The following is an 18810-nucleotide window of genomic DNA, read 5'->3' as shown; positions in this document are numbered from 1 at the left end:
TATAATACACACTATACCTTAGGGTCATTTAGGGCTCTATAATACACACTATGCCTCAGGGTCATTTAGGGCTCTATAATACAAACTAAACCTCAGGGTCATTTCTGACTCTATAATACACACTATACCTCATGGTCATTTCCGGCTCTATAATCCACACTATACCTCATAGTCATTTAGGGCAATATAATACACACTATACCTCAGGGTCATTTAGGTCTTTATAATACACTATAGCTCATGGTTATTTAGGGCTCTATAATACACACTAAACCTCAGGGTAATTTTCGGCTTTATAATACATACTATACCTCATGTTTATTTAGGGTTCTATAATAAAAACTAAACCTCAGGGTCATTTAGGGCTCTATAATATACACTATACCTCATGATCATTTAGGGCTCTATAATATACACCATACCTCATGATCATTTAGGGCTCTATAATACACACTATACCTCATGGTCATTTAGGGCTCTATAATACACACTATACCTCATGGTCATTTAGGGCTCTATAATACACACTATACTTCAGGGTAATTTCTGGTTCTATAATACACACTGTACCTCATGGTCATTTAAGGCTCTATAATACAGACTAAACGTCATGGTCATTAAGGGCTCTATAATATACATAATTTCCGGTTCTATAATATACACTATACCTCAGGGTAATTTAGGGCTCCATAATACACATTATACCTCATCATCAATTAGGGCTCTATAATACACACTATACCTCAGGGTCATTTCTGTATCTGTAATACACACTATACCTCATGGTAATTTAGGGCTCTATAATACACACTATACCTCAGGGTCATTTCGGTATCTACAATACACGCTATACCTCATGGTCATTTAGGGCTCTATAATACACACTATACCTCAGGGTAATTTCCGACTCTATAATACACACTATACCTCATGGTCATTCAGGGCTCTAAAATACACACTAAACCTCAGGGTCATTTCCGGCTCTATAATACACCCTATACCTCAGGGTAATTCAGGGCTCTATAATACACACTATACCTCAGGGTCATGTAGGTCTCTATAATACACAATATACCTCATGGTCATTTAGGGCTCTATAATAAACACTATACCTCATTGTCATTTAGGGCTCTATAATAAACACTATACCTCAGGGTAATTTCTGGCTCTATAATACACATTATACCTCAGGGTAATTTCTGGCTCTATAATACATACTGTACCTCATGGTCATTTAAGGCTCTATAATACAGACTAAACGTCATGGTCATTAAGGGCTCTATAATATACATAATTTCCGGTTCTATAATATACACTATACCTCAGGGTAATTTAGGGCTCCATAATACACATTATACCTCATCATCAATTAGGGCTCTATAATACACACTATACCTCATGGTCATTTAGGGCTCTATAATACACGCTATACCTCATGGTCATTTCCGGCTCTATAATACACACTATACCTCATGGTCATTCAGGGCTCTATAATACACACTATACCTCAGGGTCATTTCCGGCTCTATAATACACCCTATACCTCAGGGTCATTCAGGGCTCTATAATACACACTATACCTCAGTGTCATGTAGGTCTCTATAATACACAATATACCTCATTGTCATTTAGGGCTCTATAATATACACTATACCTCAGGGTAAGTTCTGGCTCTATAATACACATTATACCTCAGGGTAATTTCTGACTCTATAATACACACTATACCTCATGGTCATTTCCGGCTCTATAATCCACACTATACCTCATAGTCATTTAGGGCAATATAATACACACTATACCTCAGGGTCATTTAGGTCTTTATAATACACTATAGCTCATGGTTATTTAGGGCTCTATAATACACACTAAACCTCAGGGTAATTTAGGGCTCCATAATACACATTATACCTCATCATCAATTAGGGCTCTATAATACACACTATACCTCATGGTCATTTAGGGCTCTATAATACACACTATACCTCAGGGTCATTTCGGTATCTACAATACACGCTATACCTCATGGTCATTTAGGGCTCTATAATACACGCTATACCTCATGGTCATTTCCGGCTCTATAATACACACTATACCTCATGGTCATTCAGGGCTCTATAATACACACTATACCTCAGGGTCATTTCCGGCTCTATAATACACCCTATACCTCAGGGTCATTCAGGGCTCTATAATACACACTATACCTCAGGGTCATGTAGGTCTCTATAATACACAATATACCTCATTGTCATTTAGGGCTCTATAATATACACTATACCTCAGGGTAAGTTCTGGCTCTATAATACACATTATACCTCAGGGTAATTTCTGACTCTATAATACACACTATACCTCATGGTCATTTCCGGCTCTATAATCCACACTATACCTCATAGTCATTTAGGGCAATATAATACACACTATACCTCAGGGTCATTTAGGTCTTTATAATACACTATAGCTCATGGTTATTTAGGGCTCTATAATACACACTAAACCTCAGGGTAATTTTCGGCTTTATAATACATACTATACCTCATGTTTATTTAGGGTTCTATAATAAAAACTAAACCTCAGGGTCATTTAGGGCTCTATAATATACACTATACCTCATGATCATTTAGGGCTCTATAATACACACTATACCTCATGGTCATTTAGGGCTCTATAATACACACTATACCTCATGGTCATTTAGGGCTCTATAATACACACTATACTTCAGGGTAATTTCTGGTTCTATAATACACACTGTACCTCATGGTCATTTAAGGCTCTATAATACAGACTAAACGTCATGGTCATTAAGGGCTCTATAATATACATAATTTCCGGTTCTATAATATACACTATACCTCAGGGTAATTTAGGGCTCCATAATACACATTATACCTCATCATCAATTAGGGCTCTATAATACACACTATACCTCAGGGTCATTTCTGTATCTGTAATACACACTATACCTCATGGTAATTTAGGGCTCTATAATACACACTATACCTCAGGGTCATTTCGGTATCTACAATACACGCTATACCTCATGGTCATTTAGGGCTCTATAATACACACTATACCTCAGGGTAATTTCCGACTCTATAATACACACTATACCTCATGGTCATTCAGGGCTCTAAAATACACACTAAACCTCAGGGTCATTTCCGGCTCTATAATACACCCTATACCTCAGGGTAATTCAGGGCTCTATAATACACACTATACCTCAGGGTCATGTAGGTCTCTATAATACACCATATACCTCATGGTCATTTAGGGCTCTATAATAAACACTATACCTCATTGTCATTTAGGGCTCTATAATAAACACTATACCTCAGGGTAATTTCTGGCTCTATAATACACATTATACCTCAGGGTAATTTCTGGCTCTATAATACATACTGTACCTCATGGTCATTTAAGGCTCTATAATACAGACTAAACGTCATGGTCATTAAGGGCTCTATAATATACATAATTTCCGGTTCTATAATATACACTATACCTCAGGGTAATTTAGGGCTCCATAATACACATTATACCTCATCATCAATTAGGGCTCTATAATACACACTATACCTCATGGTCATTTAGGGCTCTATAATACACACTATACCTCAGGGTCATTTCGGTATCTACAATACACGCTATACCTCATGGTCATTTAGGGCTCTATAATACACGCTATACCTCATGGTCATTTCCGGCTCTATAATACACACTATACCTCATGGTCATTCAGGGCTCTATAATACACACTATACCTCAGGGTCATTTCCGGCTCTATAATACACCCTATACCTCAGGGTCATTCAGGGCTCTATAATACACACTATACCTCAGGGTCATGTAGGTCTCTATAATACACAATATACCTCATTGTCATTTAGGGCTCTATAATATACACTATACCTCAGGGTAAGTTCTGGCTCTATAATACACATTATACCTCAGGGTAATTTCTGACTCTATAATACATACTGTACCTCATGGTCATTTATGGCTCTATAATACACACTATACCCCATGGTCATTAAGAGCTCTATAATATACATAATTTCCGGCTCTATAATACACACTATACCTGAGGGTCATTTCTGGCTCTATAATACACACTATACCTCATGGTCAGTTAGGGCTCTATAATACACACTATACCCCATGGACATTTAGGGCTCTATAATACACACTATACCTGAGGGTCATTTCTGGCTCTATAATACAAACTATATCCCAGGGTCATTTAGGGCTTTATAATACACGCTATACCTCATGGTAATTTCCTGCTCTATAATCCACACTATACCTCACTGTCATTTAGGGCTCTATAATACACACTATACCTGAGGGTCATTTCTGGCTCTATAATACACGCTATACCTCATGGTAATTTAGGGCTCTATAATACACACTACACCTTATGGTAATTTAGGGCTCTATAATACACACTATACCACTTGGTCATTTAGGGCTCTATAATACACACTATACCTCAGGGTCATTTAGGGCTCTATAATACACACTATACCTCAGGGTCATTTAGGGCTCTATAATAAACACTATACCTCATTGTCATTTAGGGCTCTATAATATACACTATACCTCAGGGTAATTTCTGGCTCTATAATACACATTATACCTCAGGGTAATTTCTGACTCTATAATACATACTGTACCTCATGGTCATTTATGGCTCTATAATACACACTATACCCCATGGTCATTAAGAGCTCTATAATATACATAATTTCCGGCTCTATAATACACACTATACCTGAGGGTCATTTCTGGCTCTATAATACACACTATACCTCATGGTCAGTTAGGGCTCTATAATACACACTATACCCCATGGTCATTTAGGGCTCTATAATACACACTATACCTCTTGGTCATTTAGGGCTCTATAATACACACTATACCTCATGGTCATTTCCGGCTCTATAATACACACTATACCTGAGGGTCATTTCGGGCTCTATAATACACACTATACCTGATGGTCATTTCTGGCTCTATAATACAAACTATATCCCAGGGTCATTTAGGGCTTTATAATACACGCTATACCTCATGGTAATTTCCTGCTCTATAATCCACACTATACCTCACTGTCATTTAGGGCTCTATAATACACACTATACCTGAGGGTCATTTCTGGCTCTATAATACACGCTATACCTCATGGTAATTTAGGGCTCTATAATACACACTACACCTTATGGTAATTTAGGGCTCTATAATACACACTATACCACTTGGTCATTTAGGGCTCTATAATACACACTGTACCTCAAGGTCATTTAGGGCTCTATATTACACACTATACCTCATGGTCATTTAGGGCTCTATAATACACACTATACCTTAGGGTCATTTAGGGCTCTATAATACACACTATACCTCAGGGTCATTTAGGGCTCTATAATACAAACTAAACCTCAGGGTCATTTCCGACTCTATAATACACACTATACCTCATGGTCATTTCCGGCTCTATAATCCACACTATACCTCATAGTCATTTAGGGCAATATAATACACACTATACCTCAGGGTCATTTAGGTCTTTATAATACACTATAGCTCATGGTTATTTAGGGCTCTATAATACACACTATACTTCAGGGTAATTTCTGGTTCTATAATAACCACTGTACCTCATGGTCATTTAAGCCTCTATAATACAGACTAAACGTCATGGTCATTAAGGGCTCTATAATATACATAATTTCCGGTTCTATAATATACACTATACCTCAGGGTAATTTAGGGCTCCATAATACACATTATACCTCATCATCAATTAGGGCTCTATAATACACACTATACCTCAGGGTCATTTCTGGCTCTATAATACACACTATACCTCATGGTAATTTAGGGCTCTATAATACACACTATACCTCAGGGTCATTTCGGTATCTACAATACACGCTATACCTCATGGTCATTTAGGGCTCTATAATACACACTATACCTCAGGGTAATTTCCGACTCTATAATACACACTATACCTCATGGTCATTCAGGGCTCTAAAATACACACTAAACCTCAGGGTCATTTCCGGCTCTATAATACACCCTATACCTCAGGGTAATTCAGGGCTCTATAATACACACTATACCTCAGGGTCATGTAGGTCTCTATAATACACAATATACCTCATGGTCATTTAGGGCTCTATAATAAACACTATACCTCATTGACATTTAGGGCTCTATAATAAACACTATACCTCAGGGTAATTTCTGGCTCTATAATACACATTATACCTCAGGGTAATTTCTGGCTCTATAATACATACTGTACCTCATGGTCATTTAAGGCTCTATAATACAGACTAAACGTCATGGTCATTAAGGGCTCTATAATATACATAATTTCCGGTTCTATAATATACACTATACCTCAGGGTAATTTAGGGCTCCATAATACACATTATACCTCATCATCAATTAGGGCTCTATAATACACACTATACCTCATGGTCATTTAGGGCTCTATAATACACACTATACCTCAGGGTCATTTCGGTATCTACAATACACGCTATACCTCATGGTCATTTAGGGCTCTATAATACACGCTATACCTCATGGTCATTTCCGGCTCTATAATACACACTATACCTCATGGTCATTCAGGGCTCTATAATACACACTATACCTCAGGGTCATTTCCGGCTCTATAATACACCCTATACCTCAGGGTCATTCAGGGCTCTATAATACACACTATACCTCAGGGTCATGTAGGTCTCTATAATACACAATATACCTCATTGTCATTTAGGGCTCTATAATATACACTATACCTCAGGGTAATTTCTGGCTCTATAATACACATTATACCTCAGGGTAATTTCTGACTCTATAATACATACTGTACCTCATGGTCATTTATGGCTCTATAATACACACTATACCCCATGGTCATTAAGAGCTCTATAATATACATAATTTCCGGCTCTATAATACACACTATACCTGAGGGTCATTTCTGGCTCTATAATACACACTATACCTCATGGTCAGTTATGGCTCTATAATACACACTATACCCCATGGTCATTTAGGGCTCTATAATACACACTATACCTCTTGGTCATTTAGGGCTCTATAATACACACTATACCTCATGGTCATTTCCGGCTCTATAATACAGACTATACCTGAGGGTCATTTCGGGCTCTATAATACACACTATACCTGATGGTCATTTCTGGCTCTATAATACAAACTATATCCCAGGGTCATTTAGGGCTTTATAATACACACTGTACCTCAAGGTCATTTAGGGCTCTATATTACACACTATACCTCATGGTCATTTAGGGCTCTATAATACACACTATACCTCAGGGTCATTTATGGCTCTGAAATACACACTGTACCTCAGGGTCATTTCCGACTCTATAATACAAACTATACCTTAGGGTCATTTAGGGCTCTATAAAACACACTATACCTTAGGGTCATTTAGGCCTCCATAATACACACTATAACTCAGGGTCATTTAGGGCTCTATAATACAAACTAAACCTCAGGGTCATTTCCGGCTCTATAATACACACTATACCTCATGGTCATTTCCTGCTCTATAATCCACACTATACCTCATAGTCATTTAGGGCAATATAATACACACTATACCTCATGGTTATTTAGGGTTCTATAATACAAACTAAACCTCAGGGTCATTTTCGGCTTTATAATACACATTATACCTCATGGTTATTTAGGGTTCTATAATAAAAACTAAACCTCAGGGTAATGTAGGGCTCTATAATATACACTATACCTCATGGTCATTTCCGGCTCTATAATAAACACTATACCTCATGGTCATTTCCGGCTCTATAATACACACCATACCTCAGGGTAATTTCTGGCTCTATAATACACACTATACCTTATGATCATTTAGGGCTCTATAATATACACCATACCTCATGATCATTTAGGGCTCTATAATACACACTATACCTCATGATCATTTAGTGCTCTATAATACACACTATACCTCATGGTCATTTAGGGCTCTATAATACACACTGTACCTTATGGTCATTTCCGGCTTTATACTACACACCATACCTCAGGGTAATTTCTGGCTCTATAATACACACTATACCTCATGGTTATTTAGGGCTCTATAATACACAGTATACCTCATGGTCATTTAGGGCTCTATAATACACACTGTACCTCATGGTCATTTAGGACTGTATAATACACACTATACCTCTTGTTTATTTAGGGCTCTATAATACACACTATACCTCATGGTTATTTCCGGCTTTATAATACACAATATACGTCAGTGTCATTTAGGGCTCTATAATACACACTATACCTCAGGGTCATTTAGGGCTCTATAATACACACTATACCTCAGGGGCATTTAGGGCTCTATAATACACACTGTACCTCAGGGTAATTTCTGGCTTTATAATACACACTATTCCTTAGTGTCATTTAGGGCTCTATAATACAAACTAAACCTCAGGGTCATTTCCGGCTCTATAATCTACACTATACCTCATGGTCATTTAGGGCAATATAATACACACTATACCTCAGGGTCATTTAAGTCTCTATAATACACACTATACCTCATGGTCATTTAGGGCTCTATAATACACACTATACCTCATGGTTATTTAGGGTTCTATAATACACAATATACTTCAGGGTAATTTCCGGCTCTATAATAGACACTGTACCTCATGGTCATTTAGGGCTCTATAATTCAGACTATACGTCACGGTCATTAAGGGCTCTATAATATACATAATTTCCGGTTCTATAATACACACTATACCACAGGGTAATTTAGGGCTCCATAATACACATTATACCTCATTGTCATTTAGGGCTCTATAATACACCCTATACCTTAGTTTCATTTAGGGGTCTTTAATTAACTCTATACCTCAGGGTCATTTAGGGGTCTTTAATTAACTCTATACCTCAGGGTTATTTACGGCTCTATAATACACACTATACCTCATGGTCATTTAGGGCTCTATAATACACATCATACCTCAGGGTTATTTACGGCTCTATAATACACACTATACCTCATTGTCATTTAGGGCTCTATAATACACACTATACCTCATGGTCATTTAGGGCTCTATAATACACATCATACCTCAGGGTTATTTACGGCTCTATAATACACACTATACCTCATTGTCATTTAGGGCTCTATATTACACACTATACCTCATGGTCATTTAGGGCTCTATAATACACATCATACCTCAGGGTCATTTAGAGCTCTGTAATACACACTATACCTCAGGGTCTTTTAGGGCTCTATAATACACACTACACCTCATGGTCATTTCCGGCTCTATAATACACACTATACCTCAGGGTCTTTTTCGGCTCTATAATAAACACTATACCTCAGGTTTATTTAGGGCTCTATAATACACACTATACAACATGGTCATTTAGGGCTCTATAATACACACTATACCTCATGGTCATTTAAGGTCACTATACCTCAGGGTCAGTACAAGATTACAGTCACCTAACTCTGGATGTTATATTAGCACAATTATCTTTCAACAAGACCATATAATGACATTCAATTAAACAGAATCATACTGCTGAATGTTTTTGACTATTGATGACTATTCACTTAACACACACAAAAAAAAAGTATAAACTCAACAGAAACAATAGAGGTACAATGATGTGCATGAACTGTGTCAAGGACAGAATTACTGTCTCAAATAAGAAAAAAAGAGTAGGTTTCATTGCAATATAATGCTTATTATGAAAGTAGTCAACATACAAATCAAAAATACTGGATCAGGGCTTTTGGCAAAGTCAGGAAGATACAGCCACTTGATAAGGTTTGAGTTGGGTTTAAGTTGCAGTGTCCTCCAAGGGTAATCTATACAGAAAAACAGAATACATTAATGAAATATATCAGCCACACAGGGTATCATCAAAAATGTAGTACTATAATAAAGTAGGATGTAATAGTAAATTAAATGGAGCACACAAACTTTGCAGTATATTGAGCCAGAAAATTCTCTGTATAAAACATCAACTGTGCTTAAGAGAATGAAATGCATACAATACCAGCTGTAATGTAATGAGTAAATGTGCACAATGCAAGCGGTGACGTAGAGGATGTCTATACAGGATGAATGTGATGTAGTAGAGCAGTGATTTCCAACCAGAGGCTCTCCAGATATTGTAAAACTACAATTCCCAACATATTCTGCTAGCTGCAGGCTAGGGAGTTGTAGTTTTGCAACAGCTGGAGGGCTACAGGTTTGAGACCACTGTTGTAGATACTACCTGTATACAATGCCAGCTATGTTGGATGTAGTACACATTTCTAGTGGTGCTTTACACGGGCATATCTAGGGCAGGCGGGGCATGTGCCCCGGGCGCAACTAAGAGGGAAGGTGGGGGGGCGCCAGGGTCCCACTGTCCATGACGGCAGCCTGCTGCCTCTCTGAGGGGGCGACGGCTCCACTGAAACCAGCCGCCGCCACCCCCTCCTGCACTATAGGTGATGAATGGCCGGGTATGTTCCGTGCCCGGCCGTTCAGCGCTTTCCACAACTCAAGCAGTGCGATTACTTCTTTGTGCCGCTTGCGTCGTTGAAAGGTGCTGATTGACAGGGCAAGTCATAGTGCCCTGCCAATAAGAATCCTTCATAGACGCAAGCGGCGCGATGATGTAAAGTTTTTTTTATCTTAATAAAAATGTGAGTGACATTATCTACAGGGGGGATCTATCTACAGTGGTCGGCTCTATCTACAGGGGCTAGAGCTATATACAGGGGTGGGCTATATGTGGAGCGCTATCGGGGGAGCTATATGTGAGGCACTATATACAGGGGTGGGCTATATACAGGGGGCTATATGTGGGGCACTTGTTACAGGGGCGGCTACATGTGGGGCACTATTTTCAGAGGGGGATATATGTGGGGCTCTATATACACAGACGGGTATATATAGGGCACTATCTACAGGGGTGGCTATATATGGGCACTATCTACAGGGGTGGCTATATATGGGCACTATCTACAGGGGTGGCTATATATGGGCACTATCTACAGGGGTGGCTATATGTGGGACACTATCTACAGGGGGCTGTATGTGGGGCACTATCTACAGGGGCTCTATGGGGTCACTATTTGCAGGGGGATCTATGTAGGGCACTATCTACATGGGGCTCTATGGGGGCACTATCTACAGGGGGCACGGTGTGTTTGTGTGTGCGACACTGTATGGTGCTATTATAATTAGAGGTGCAGGGTATGGCGCTATTATAATGAGGGACATAGTGTATGGCACTATTATAATCAGGGACAGTGTATGGTGCTAATATAATTCGAGGTACAGTGTATGGTGCTATTATATTTAGGGGCACAGTGTCTGGCACCATGAGAACTTTATCTTTATTTATAGGTGTAGAAATGTTTGAAAAGTGAGAAGCTAAAGACATCTGAGTTGCAAACTGCAGAAATGGCCTGTGGCCGGAAGAAGTCGTCACAGAGGTCTGGACCGGATGGAGAAAAAAATAGAAAAAGAACAACTAGAATCTGAGATCTTCACCTGTGAGTTACTTAATGTAAATGTTTATTCTGCCTCTAATCAGCAGCACTGTAGTCACTGTATGATCTGCAGCAAGATAATGGATAGTATGACTTTTTTTTGTGAAACAACATCTCCCAGCATATCCTTACCATTATTTGGGCCATGCTGGGAGCTGTATACAATTTAGTGTAAACCTATACGGCAGGGGTTGCACTAAATTGAGCTGTATTCATCTACTGATCTTTGTTCCGGCGCTGTATATATGTACTGAGCTTGGTTCTGGCACTGTATATATGTACTGAGCTTGTTCTGGCACTGTATATATGTACTGAGCTTGGTTCTGGCACTGTATATATGTACTGATCTTTGTTCTGATGCTGTATATATGTCCTGAGCTTGGTTCTGGTGCTGTGTATATGTACTGAGCTTGGTTCTGGCACTGTATATATGTACTGATCTTTGTTCTGGCGCTGTATATATGTACTGAGCTTTGTTCTGGTGTTGTCTATATGTAATGAGCTTGGTTCTGGTGTTGTATACAGAACTATATTGCTTGTAAAATGTACAAATGCCTTTATGCTAGAGTCACATAAAAAAAATGTGGAAAAAAAAAATGACACCTCATTGATTGGTAGAGAAAACAAACACGGCGAGGGGGGAGGAGATGTCGGGAAAGAGGTTTGGGGGGCACCAAACTGAATCTTTGCCCTCGGTGCTGGAGAACCTAGCTACATGGTGTCATAGTGATCTAAATTCAGTTCAGTAAAACTGCAAAAAGTTTGGGTGTAATATGGACCCTAATGTGAGGTTGCATTATGGCTCTGTGAAACTTGCCTAAAGAGTAACAGCTACATTATACTTGGTGACACCAGTAAGTGCCTAAAGACCCTTTTACATAGGCAAATTTTCAGGCAAATGAGTGTTCATATGAACCTGTGTAAACAGGTCAGCGATCAGCCGATCAACGAGCAAACGCTTGTTCATCGGCTGATCATATCGTTTATGCAGCATGAAATATTATTGTTGTCAGCAGCACTTCTCCCAGTGTAAACAGGGAGATGTGCTGCTGACACGATGGAAATGAAGGGGGACGAGCGATCGTGGTAAGGATCGCTCGTCCCCATGCATTGCTCCTTGTGAAAGGAGCAACTGAGTGCCGATCAATGAGCTATCTCGTTTATTGGCGCTCATTTACACGGCCCACGTCGGGCCGTGTAAGAGGACCCTTATGGTCAACATGTGATAGTGGCAATGATAAAATAAATAGTATAAAATTACCTGTACAGAATGCTGGAGGAATGCCAATGCAGAGTAGATACTGAACAGTCATAAAACTGGCTATGAAGCAGCAGTACCTTGGCCAGACTTCTGCAATCGTTTTTCTACGACGCAGATAAAGCAAATACAGCAGCCAGCCGGCGTGCAATGCTGCGTAAAAATCCATCCGCTGGCCAATAACATTTACTGCAATCACAAAACAAACCTAAAAAAAAAAAAGGGTCTTATAGTTTATTTGATATATGTATTCTCCAACTTACAGTTCAGGAAACTGAAGAAAAAAAACATGTGTTTCAAGAGAAATAAATTAATCTTGCACAATGATTATGAAAACTACTATAGAAATAGAAAAAGATGCTGCCCACAACAACTCCACTCTGGACAAACATAATTATCTTTGTACCTTCTAAATGGCCTTGATCCCAAAACTCACCTCCATTCCAAATTTGTAGAAGAAATAATTGACAAAGTATTTGAGGCAACTGACAACACCGTCATCAAGATTCTGGCGGGTAATGTTATCAAAAATGCTGCCGGTAATAGGGGTAGTGAGCTTGTTGTGTACACGATAATAGAGCTGGTGTCGATACACAGTTGACTCAATAGCCATCAGTGCCAGGACAGTCAGATGGTTCTATAGATGAAGACAAGCAGTCAAATATTAGTGTAGCCTTCTTCCATACATAGTCATCAACATATATGTCCGTAACCCAATATTTTGAACGGACTCCTGGTGAAAACGTAAGGAAAATGTTGCTTGTGTCAATTCATTCAAAAATAAAAAAGAAGAAATCTGGGAAGTTTTGGGAACCTATGGAACCAGGAATTACCTGTATGCAGGGTAAAACACTATCTGCACATTTTCTAAGTCCCCCACACCACAAAGCAGGGTCCACAGGGGCAATATATAATATAGATTTCTGTAGCAACTCTTCTGAGGTTGGACTATAGAGACTTCCATTGCGATACAAGCCCTGAAATAAGAAAAAGGTGCAACGTTATTTATTTTTTAAAAGAGAGAGGGATGAACCATTGAAGCAGGAATGTATTATCTAGCGGAAATAGACCGACCTCAGTGCAATTTGAAGAAAACTCTAGTGGTTTGACAAACTTCAACTGATACATCATTTTGCAGATGACCATCACGCAGGACCACACAGTCGAGATGTTTGAAGCGTATGGACGGAGGTGCGAGTATGGCAACGCAAACACCCAGGGCATGTAGAAAAGGCAGTTCATCAGAGACACCTGGCCGACGTTCAAGAATAACTTGGATCAATACACACATTCTACAGAGCTGGGGTCTCAAACTATTTCACATGTAAAACTACATTGAGGATCGTTACTAAAGTCCTTAAATCGTGGACTAGGTTGTCCTAATAGTTAAAGAGAAAATATAAAACTTAGGTAAAGATTAGGTCTTCACAGGACTGCTAAACCCTCTCACACAAACCAACTCCTAATTAATTCAGCATTAATAGAACCTGATTCCTGGTTATCGATGGTCACAGTTAAGAATATAAAAATGACTTGTAAGAATAAAAGGACCTTCAAGAAAACAACACAAAATAAAATTCTAACATATTGGGGCAGATTTACTACCTAAAAGGTGCCAGAATTCTGCCGCACATGCCGTGCACCACATTTAATAATTGTTATTAACACTTTTTTCTCTTTGTTCAACAATGAGCGTGTCTTCTATGAAATGGGTGTGGTCTAATGGAAAGAGGCGTGGCTTAAGATGCTCCGCATTGATGCAAATTTTGGAGCAAAAAAGTTGGTCAACAGTAAGTCAACTAAGAGGTGGCATAAGGTTACACAGAAGTGTCCAAAGGTAATCCAAATTTATCATAACGCAGAGATAAATTGGGCTTATCTAGTCTAGTGCTAAGCAGGCTGAAATGAAGACAGTATTAATAAATCTGCCCCACAAGGTCCTAGCACTTTTTTTTATCCTTGAAGGGTAAGTAAACGTTCAACAAACTAATACATGTCATAGCGCACCGAGCACTGAGACCCCCACCAATCGCTAAAATATAGCGGCAGAATTGCTCGTGTGAGCGCTGAGCCGCTTCGTGTCTGTTCGGATTTTTACGGAAAGCCGATGTATCGGAGTGCGGGCTCATAGACTTTCTATGAGCCCGTACTCCACTACATTGATCTCAGGAAAAAGCCGAACAGATTTTCTAGATCAGATGACGGATTAAAAAAATTTCACCGTGTATACAAGCAAATGCATCAGTTTCTATCTGTATGAACACATCAATGAGTCATGCATATGGTAATTTTAAAGATACTGCAGTCATCATTAAACCTTGAAGGGGTTATTGCCGGGGGGAGTTTCAGCGGACTAAACATTCTACTGTAGCACCCATGTATTGTAATGTAAATGACGTCTTCCAACTTAAAGGGGTTGTCCACTAGTGGACAACTAATGACCTATCCACCGGATAGGTTATCAGTATATGATCAGTGGGGGTCTGACACTCGGACCCTGCACAGATCAGCTGTTCCGACTGCCCAAAGGCAGCCGGAGTGGCTGATTGGTGCAGGGTCCGGGTGTCAGACCCCGAAAGATCATATACTGATAACCTATCAGGTAGATAGGTCATCAGTTGTCCGGTAGTGGACAACCCCTTTAAATACTACTGTATCACTACTATGGTGAAAGTAAAATCATTCAGAGTACGTTCAACAGGTTATATATAGCTGTTTTCCACGTGAATTATTTACTACTCTATTTCTGCTGCTCTTATGACACAGGACTTCATTCAATATCTTTTAATACCTCTTGGAGTGTGATCCAGATGATTATGGTGGAGACGATCTTGATAATGTGCAATTCCAGTAGTCTCCACAAGAGCACTTGGACATCATGGATAAAATTTAGCAGAGTCTGCAGCATGGACATCAACTTATCAATCACTAGAACCCATGGGTTTTTATCTGGAAATAGACACAATATTTTAGTACTTCGTAGCATGAAGACTCTTGATAATCAAGCATATGTGCCTTAGGTTAAAGAGGAACATATGTAGACTGCTCATCAGACTCACCGAACAACAAATGTATCACTATAACCTGCTCAGTGCATTTCCCTCTTTAACAGACACTAAATGAAATACCCTCGGGAGAGTAAAACCTTTGAAGTTCAGAGTTAAAAGTTTTATAAATTAGTTTCTAGACAGAGAAACCGCATAAACAACAGCTCCGGTTTACATTAAGAGATTAAAACTTTGATGACCAGCTAATGGCCTTCATGGTTATACACGTTCATGCAGTGGGTTTAGAGGACCTCAATGAGATAATCCTTTAGTAACAATAATGTGTAAAACATAGTTATTTTAAATTGTACAGGATATAGTTTCTTTACCTATCAAACCACTACATTTGGGCATAGTATATTAGAAAATATGCATTATCTAAATAGGCATAGTTCTTTGGACATCTAATATGTCCAAAGAACTTAAAGAGGATCTGTCACCAGTTTATTAATTCCCTATCATCTAATCTTATAGGCGTTTTGATGCTGATAACTACAGTGTAATTTTTTTTCAAAAACTTTTATTATTTGCAAAGTTATGAGCATTTTTCTAAATAGGCTAATGTGGCTTTAATAGCCAAATGGGAGGTGACTCTTTCTTTTCACTCTGGGCGGTGTAATGTTTTCTGTATGACGCTGTCCAATCAGCATACAGCTTCTCCCCGCTCCATGCCCAGCAAAACAGTCTGATAATATAGTATACAGCTTCAATTCCCGACTGTGATTTCAACTGGTGATACCTCCGGTTGTTTCACAGCTAGATCCTGGTGTCATATGAAAGATTAGAATCTCCTCTCTAATATGACATCAGACACCGTTGTTCTAGGTGGTCCACAGCTCGAGATATGGCTATTTGAAGTGATCCTCCTTCCCTCCAGCCTCAGTCTCTCACACTGTGTGAAACAGCTTCATGCTGATAGGACGGAGTCAGAGGCTGTGAGGAGGCTCCACCTCCCGAGAATCGCTGTTGTTACCTCCCACTTGTCTAGTTTAGTCTCATTTGTATATTTAGAAAAAAGCTCATAACTTTTAAAATAATAAACTTTTTGGGACACAATTTTCACTGGCATTATCAGTGTGACAGCGCCTATTAGATTAGCTAGGAGATAGGGCATTACTAAAGCCGTTGTCTGCATTAGACCACTCATTTACATTTGCATCCCACTCGGGACACCCTCTATTAGAGTATAGGGAGCTGTACAGAGAGAACCTGTCTCATTAGAGGATTCCACTGCTTGTCTATTGATTTCAAAGGGCGTCATGTAATGATTTGTTGCAAAGGAAATAGATAGTCGTCAACCGAGCTGACCATTCGAAGGGGCTTGGCAGCAAAAACCACTGTCATCAGCACAACAGCAGGGGGCCTCACATGTAGGCGCTGTCTAAACCAGACAACCTCTTTAACCTACTTCACAGACTGGAACATTTCTAAAATATGGCACAAAGTACCAAATTCAGATTCAATCGATCATCAACAAGAAAGTGACCATCTGGATTTTGTACACATATATACCCAGTTATAATTAATATGACTGTTTATTACCTGGAGTCGTTGGTTCATCTTCTGTCGTATCTCCATCCTCCGTCATGTTATCAATTTTTTCCAGTGTGCTCTGACTTGAACCGTTCTTTTTATCAGCATCCAGACTATAAAAACATTATGTAAAGATTTATATTCAACCATTAGGTGTAAATGCACATTTTAACGTCTTTATTCTTAAATTATATGCATTATGCATGATGACAATTATTAGAAACATTCCGAACACATATTTGGGGGATCTACACTCCCCATGCTTTCACATACACTTCAAGGCAGTCCATGCCGATATATTACAGAGAAGAGAGTTGTCACCATAATCAGCTGATGATAGATCACAGGCTCTGCAGGTGAACATTTTGGAATAGGATGTGGGGTATCAGAAGTAGCCAGTACAACCGGGCCAACTGCCAGGGTAAACCCATTAGAACACCCTGGCACATAAAAACAGTGGCAACATAAGTAGGCGGGACAGAGTTAACATACAAAGATAACTGCAAACAGATGAGATCACCTATACAAGTGAATACTGCACATTAACAGTCTACAAAGCTTTAAAAGGGGTTGCCCACTATTGGAGAACTGATGATCTAGGTCATCATTACATGATCTGTGGGGGGTCCGACACCCAGACCACGAACCGTTAAGCCGCTCCAGCTGCCTCCGAGCACCGGACGTACATGCCGGCAGCAGTTGGCTCCGGCCACTGAGTAGCGGCCGAGCTGCAGTATTCAAGTGAATAGCTGCAGAGCTGCAGTTCGGCAGCACGGCCGCTATGCTATGTACGGAGCCAACTGCTCCCGGCTCCATACATCACATAATGGACCATAATATCCGGTGCCCACAGGCCACCGGAGCGGCTTAACGTTGCGGGGTCCGTGTGTCGGACCCACCCCGATGGATAGGTCATCAGTTGTTCAGTAGAGGTCATCCCCTTTAAGCAGGCTATACACTTGAGATAGATGTCAGCCGAACGATCACTCGGCTGACAGGTATTCCTCCTGACCTATCCATGCTCAGCCGAGCATGTATGTGTTTTCAACAGGGAGAAGTGAGAAAGCTGCTGTCAGACTCTTCTGGCAGGGGCTTATCTATTTGCAAACAAAAGGATTGGGCATGTTGAAATTCAACAAATTCATACTCAGGGGAGAGTCGGGACACCGCCATATACATTAGATGGTTGGCGGGTCCTGCCAAAATCGTCAGGTTTGTCTGACATACATCGAATGTGTAGGGCTAGCCTTACAGTGTGATGTATATGAATAATATGGTGCCGTAACACTATAAATTTAGGTGGTTGGTATCCAAAAACAAACACCATAGTGTCAGAATTCAAAGTAATCTGTATCTAATGTGTGCGAATA

The 18810-nt window shown here is 39.6% G+C and overlaps 1 protein-coding gene across 10 annotated transcripts in view; it reads right to left on the bottom strand.

Annotated features, from left to right (window-relative positions):
* The window catches only part of LOC142666727 (piezo-type mechanosensitive ion channel component 2-like), a 224171-nt gene that overhangs the window by 41638 nt on the left and 163723 nt on the right, over positions 1 to 18810 (bottom strand). For all 10 annotated transcript variants that reach the window (XM_075846886.1, XM_075846883.1, XM_075846882.1 and 7 more), the window contains 7 exons: positions 17450 to 17553; positions 15652 to 15809; positions 13935 to 14111; positions 13694 to 13837; positions 13297 to 13497; positions 12864 to 13068; positions 9821 to 9922 (listed from right to left, as the gene is read on the bottom strand). In XM_075846886.1, coding sequence (XP_075703001.1) covers positions 9821 to 9922; positions 12864 to 13068; positions 13297 to 13497; positions 13694 to 13837; positions 13935 to 14111; positions 15652 to 15809; positions 17450 to 17553 — 1091 coding nt within the window. The remainder of the gene's footprint in view (positions 1 to 9820; positions 9923 to 12863; positions 13069 to 13296; positions 13498 to 13693; positions 13838 to 13934; positions 14112 to 15651; positions 15810 to 17449; positions 17554 to 18810) is intronic.

This window comes from Rhinoderma darwinii, chromosome 13 (genome assembly GCF_050947455.1).
Source record: "Rhinoderma darwinii isolate aRhiDar2 chromosome 13, aRhiDar2.hap1, whole genome shotgun sequence".
In the NCBI taxonomy this organism is placed as follows: Eukaryota; Metazoa; Chordata; class Amphibia; order Anura; family Rhinodermatidae; genus Rhinoderma; species Rhinoderma darwinii.
Note: the sequence above shows the minus strand (reverse complement) of the source record. Positions and strands in the feature narration are given on the sequence as shown.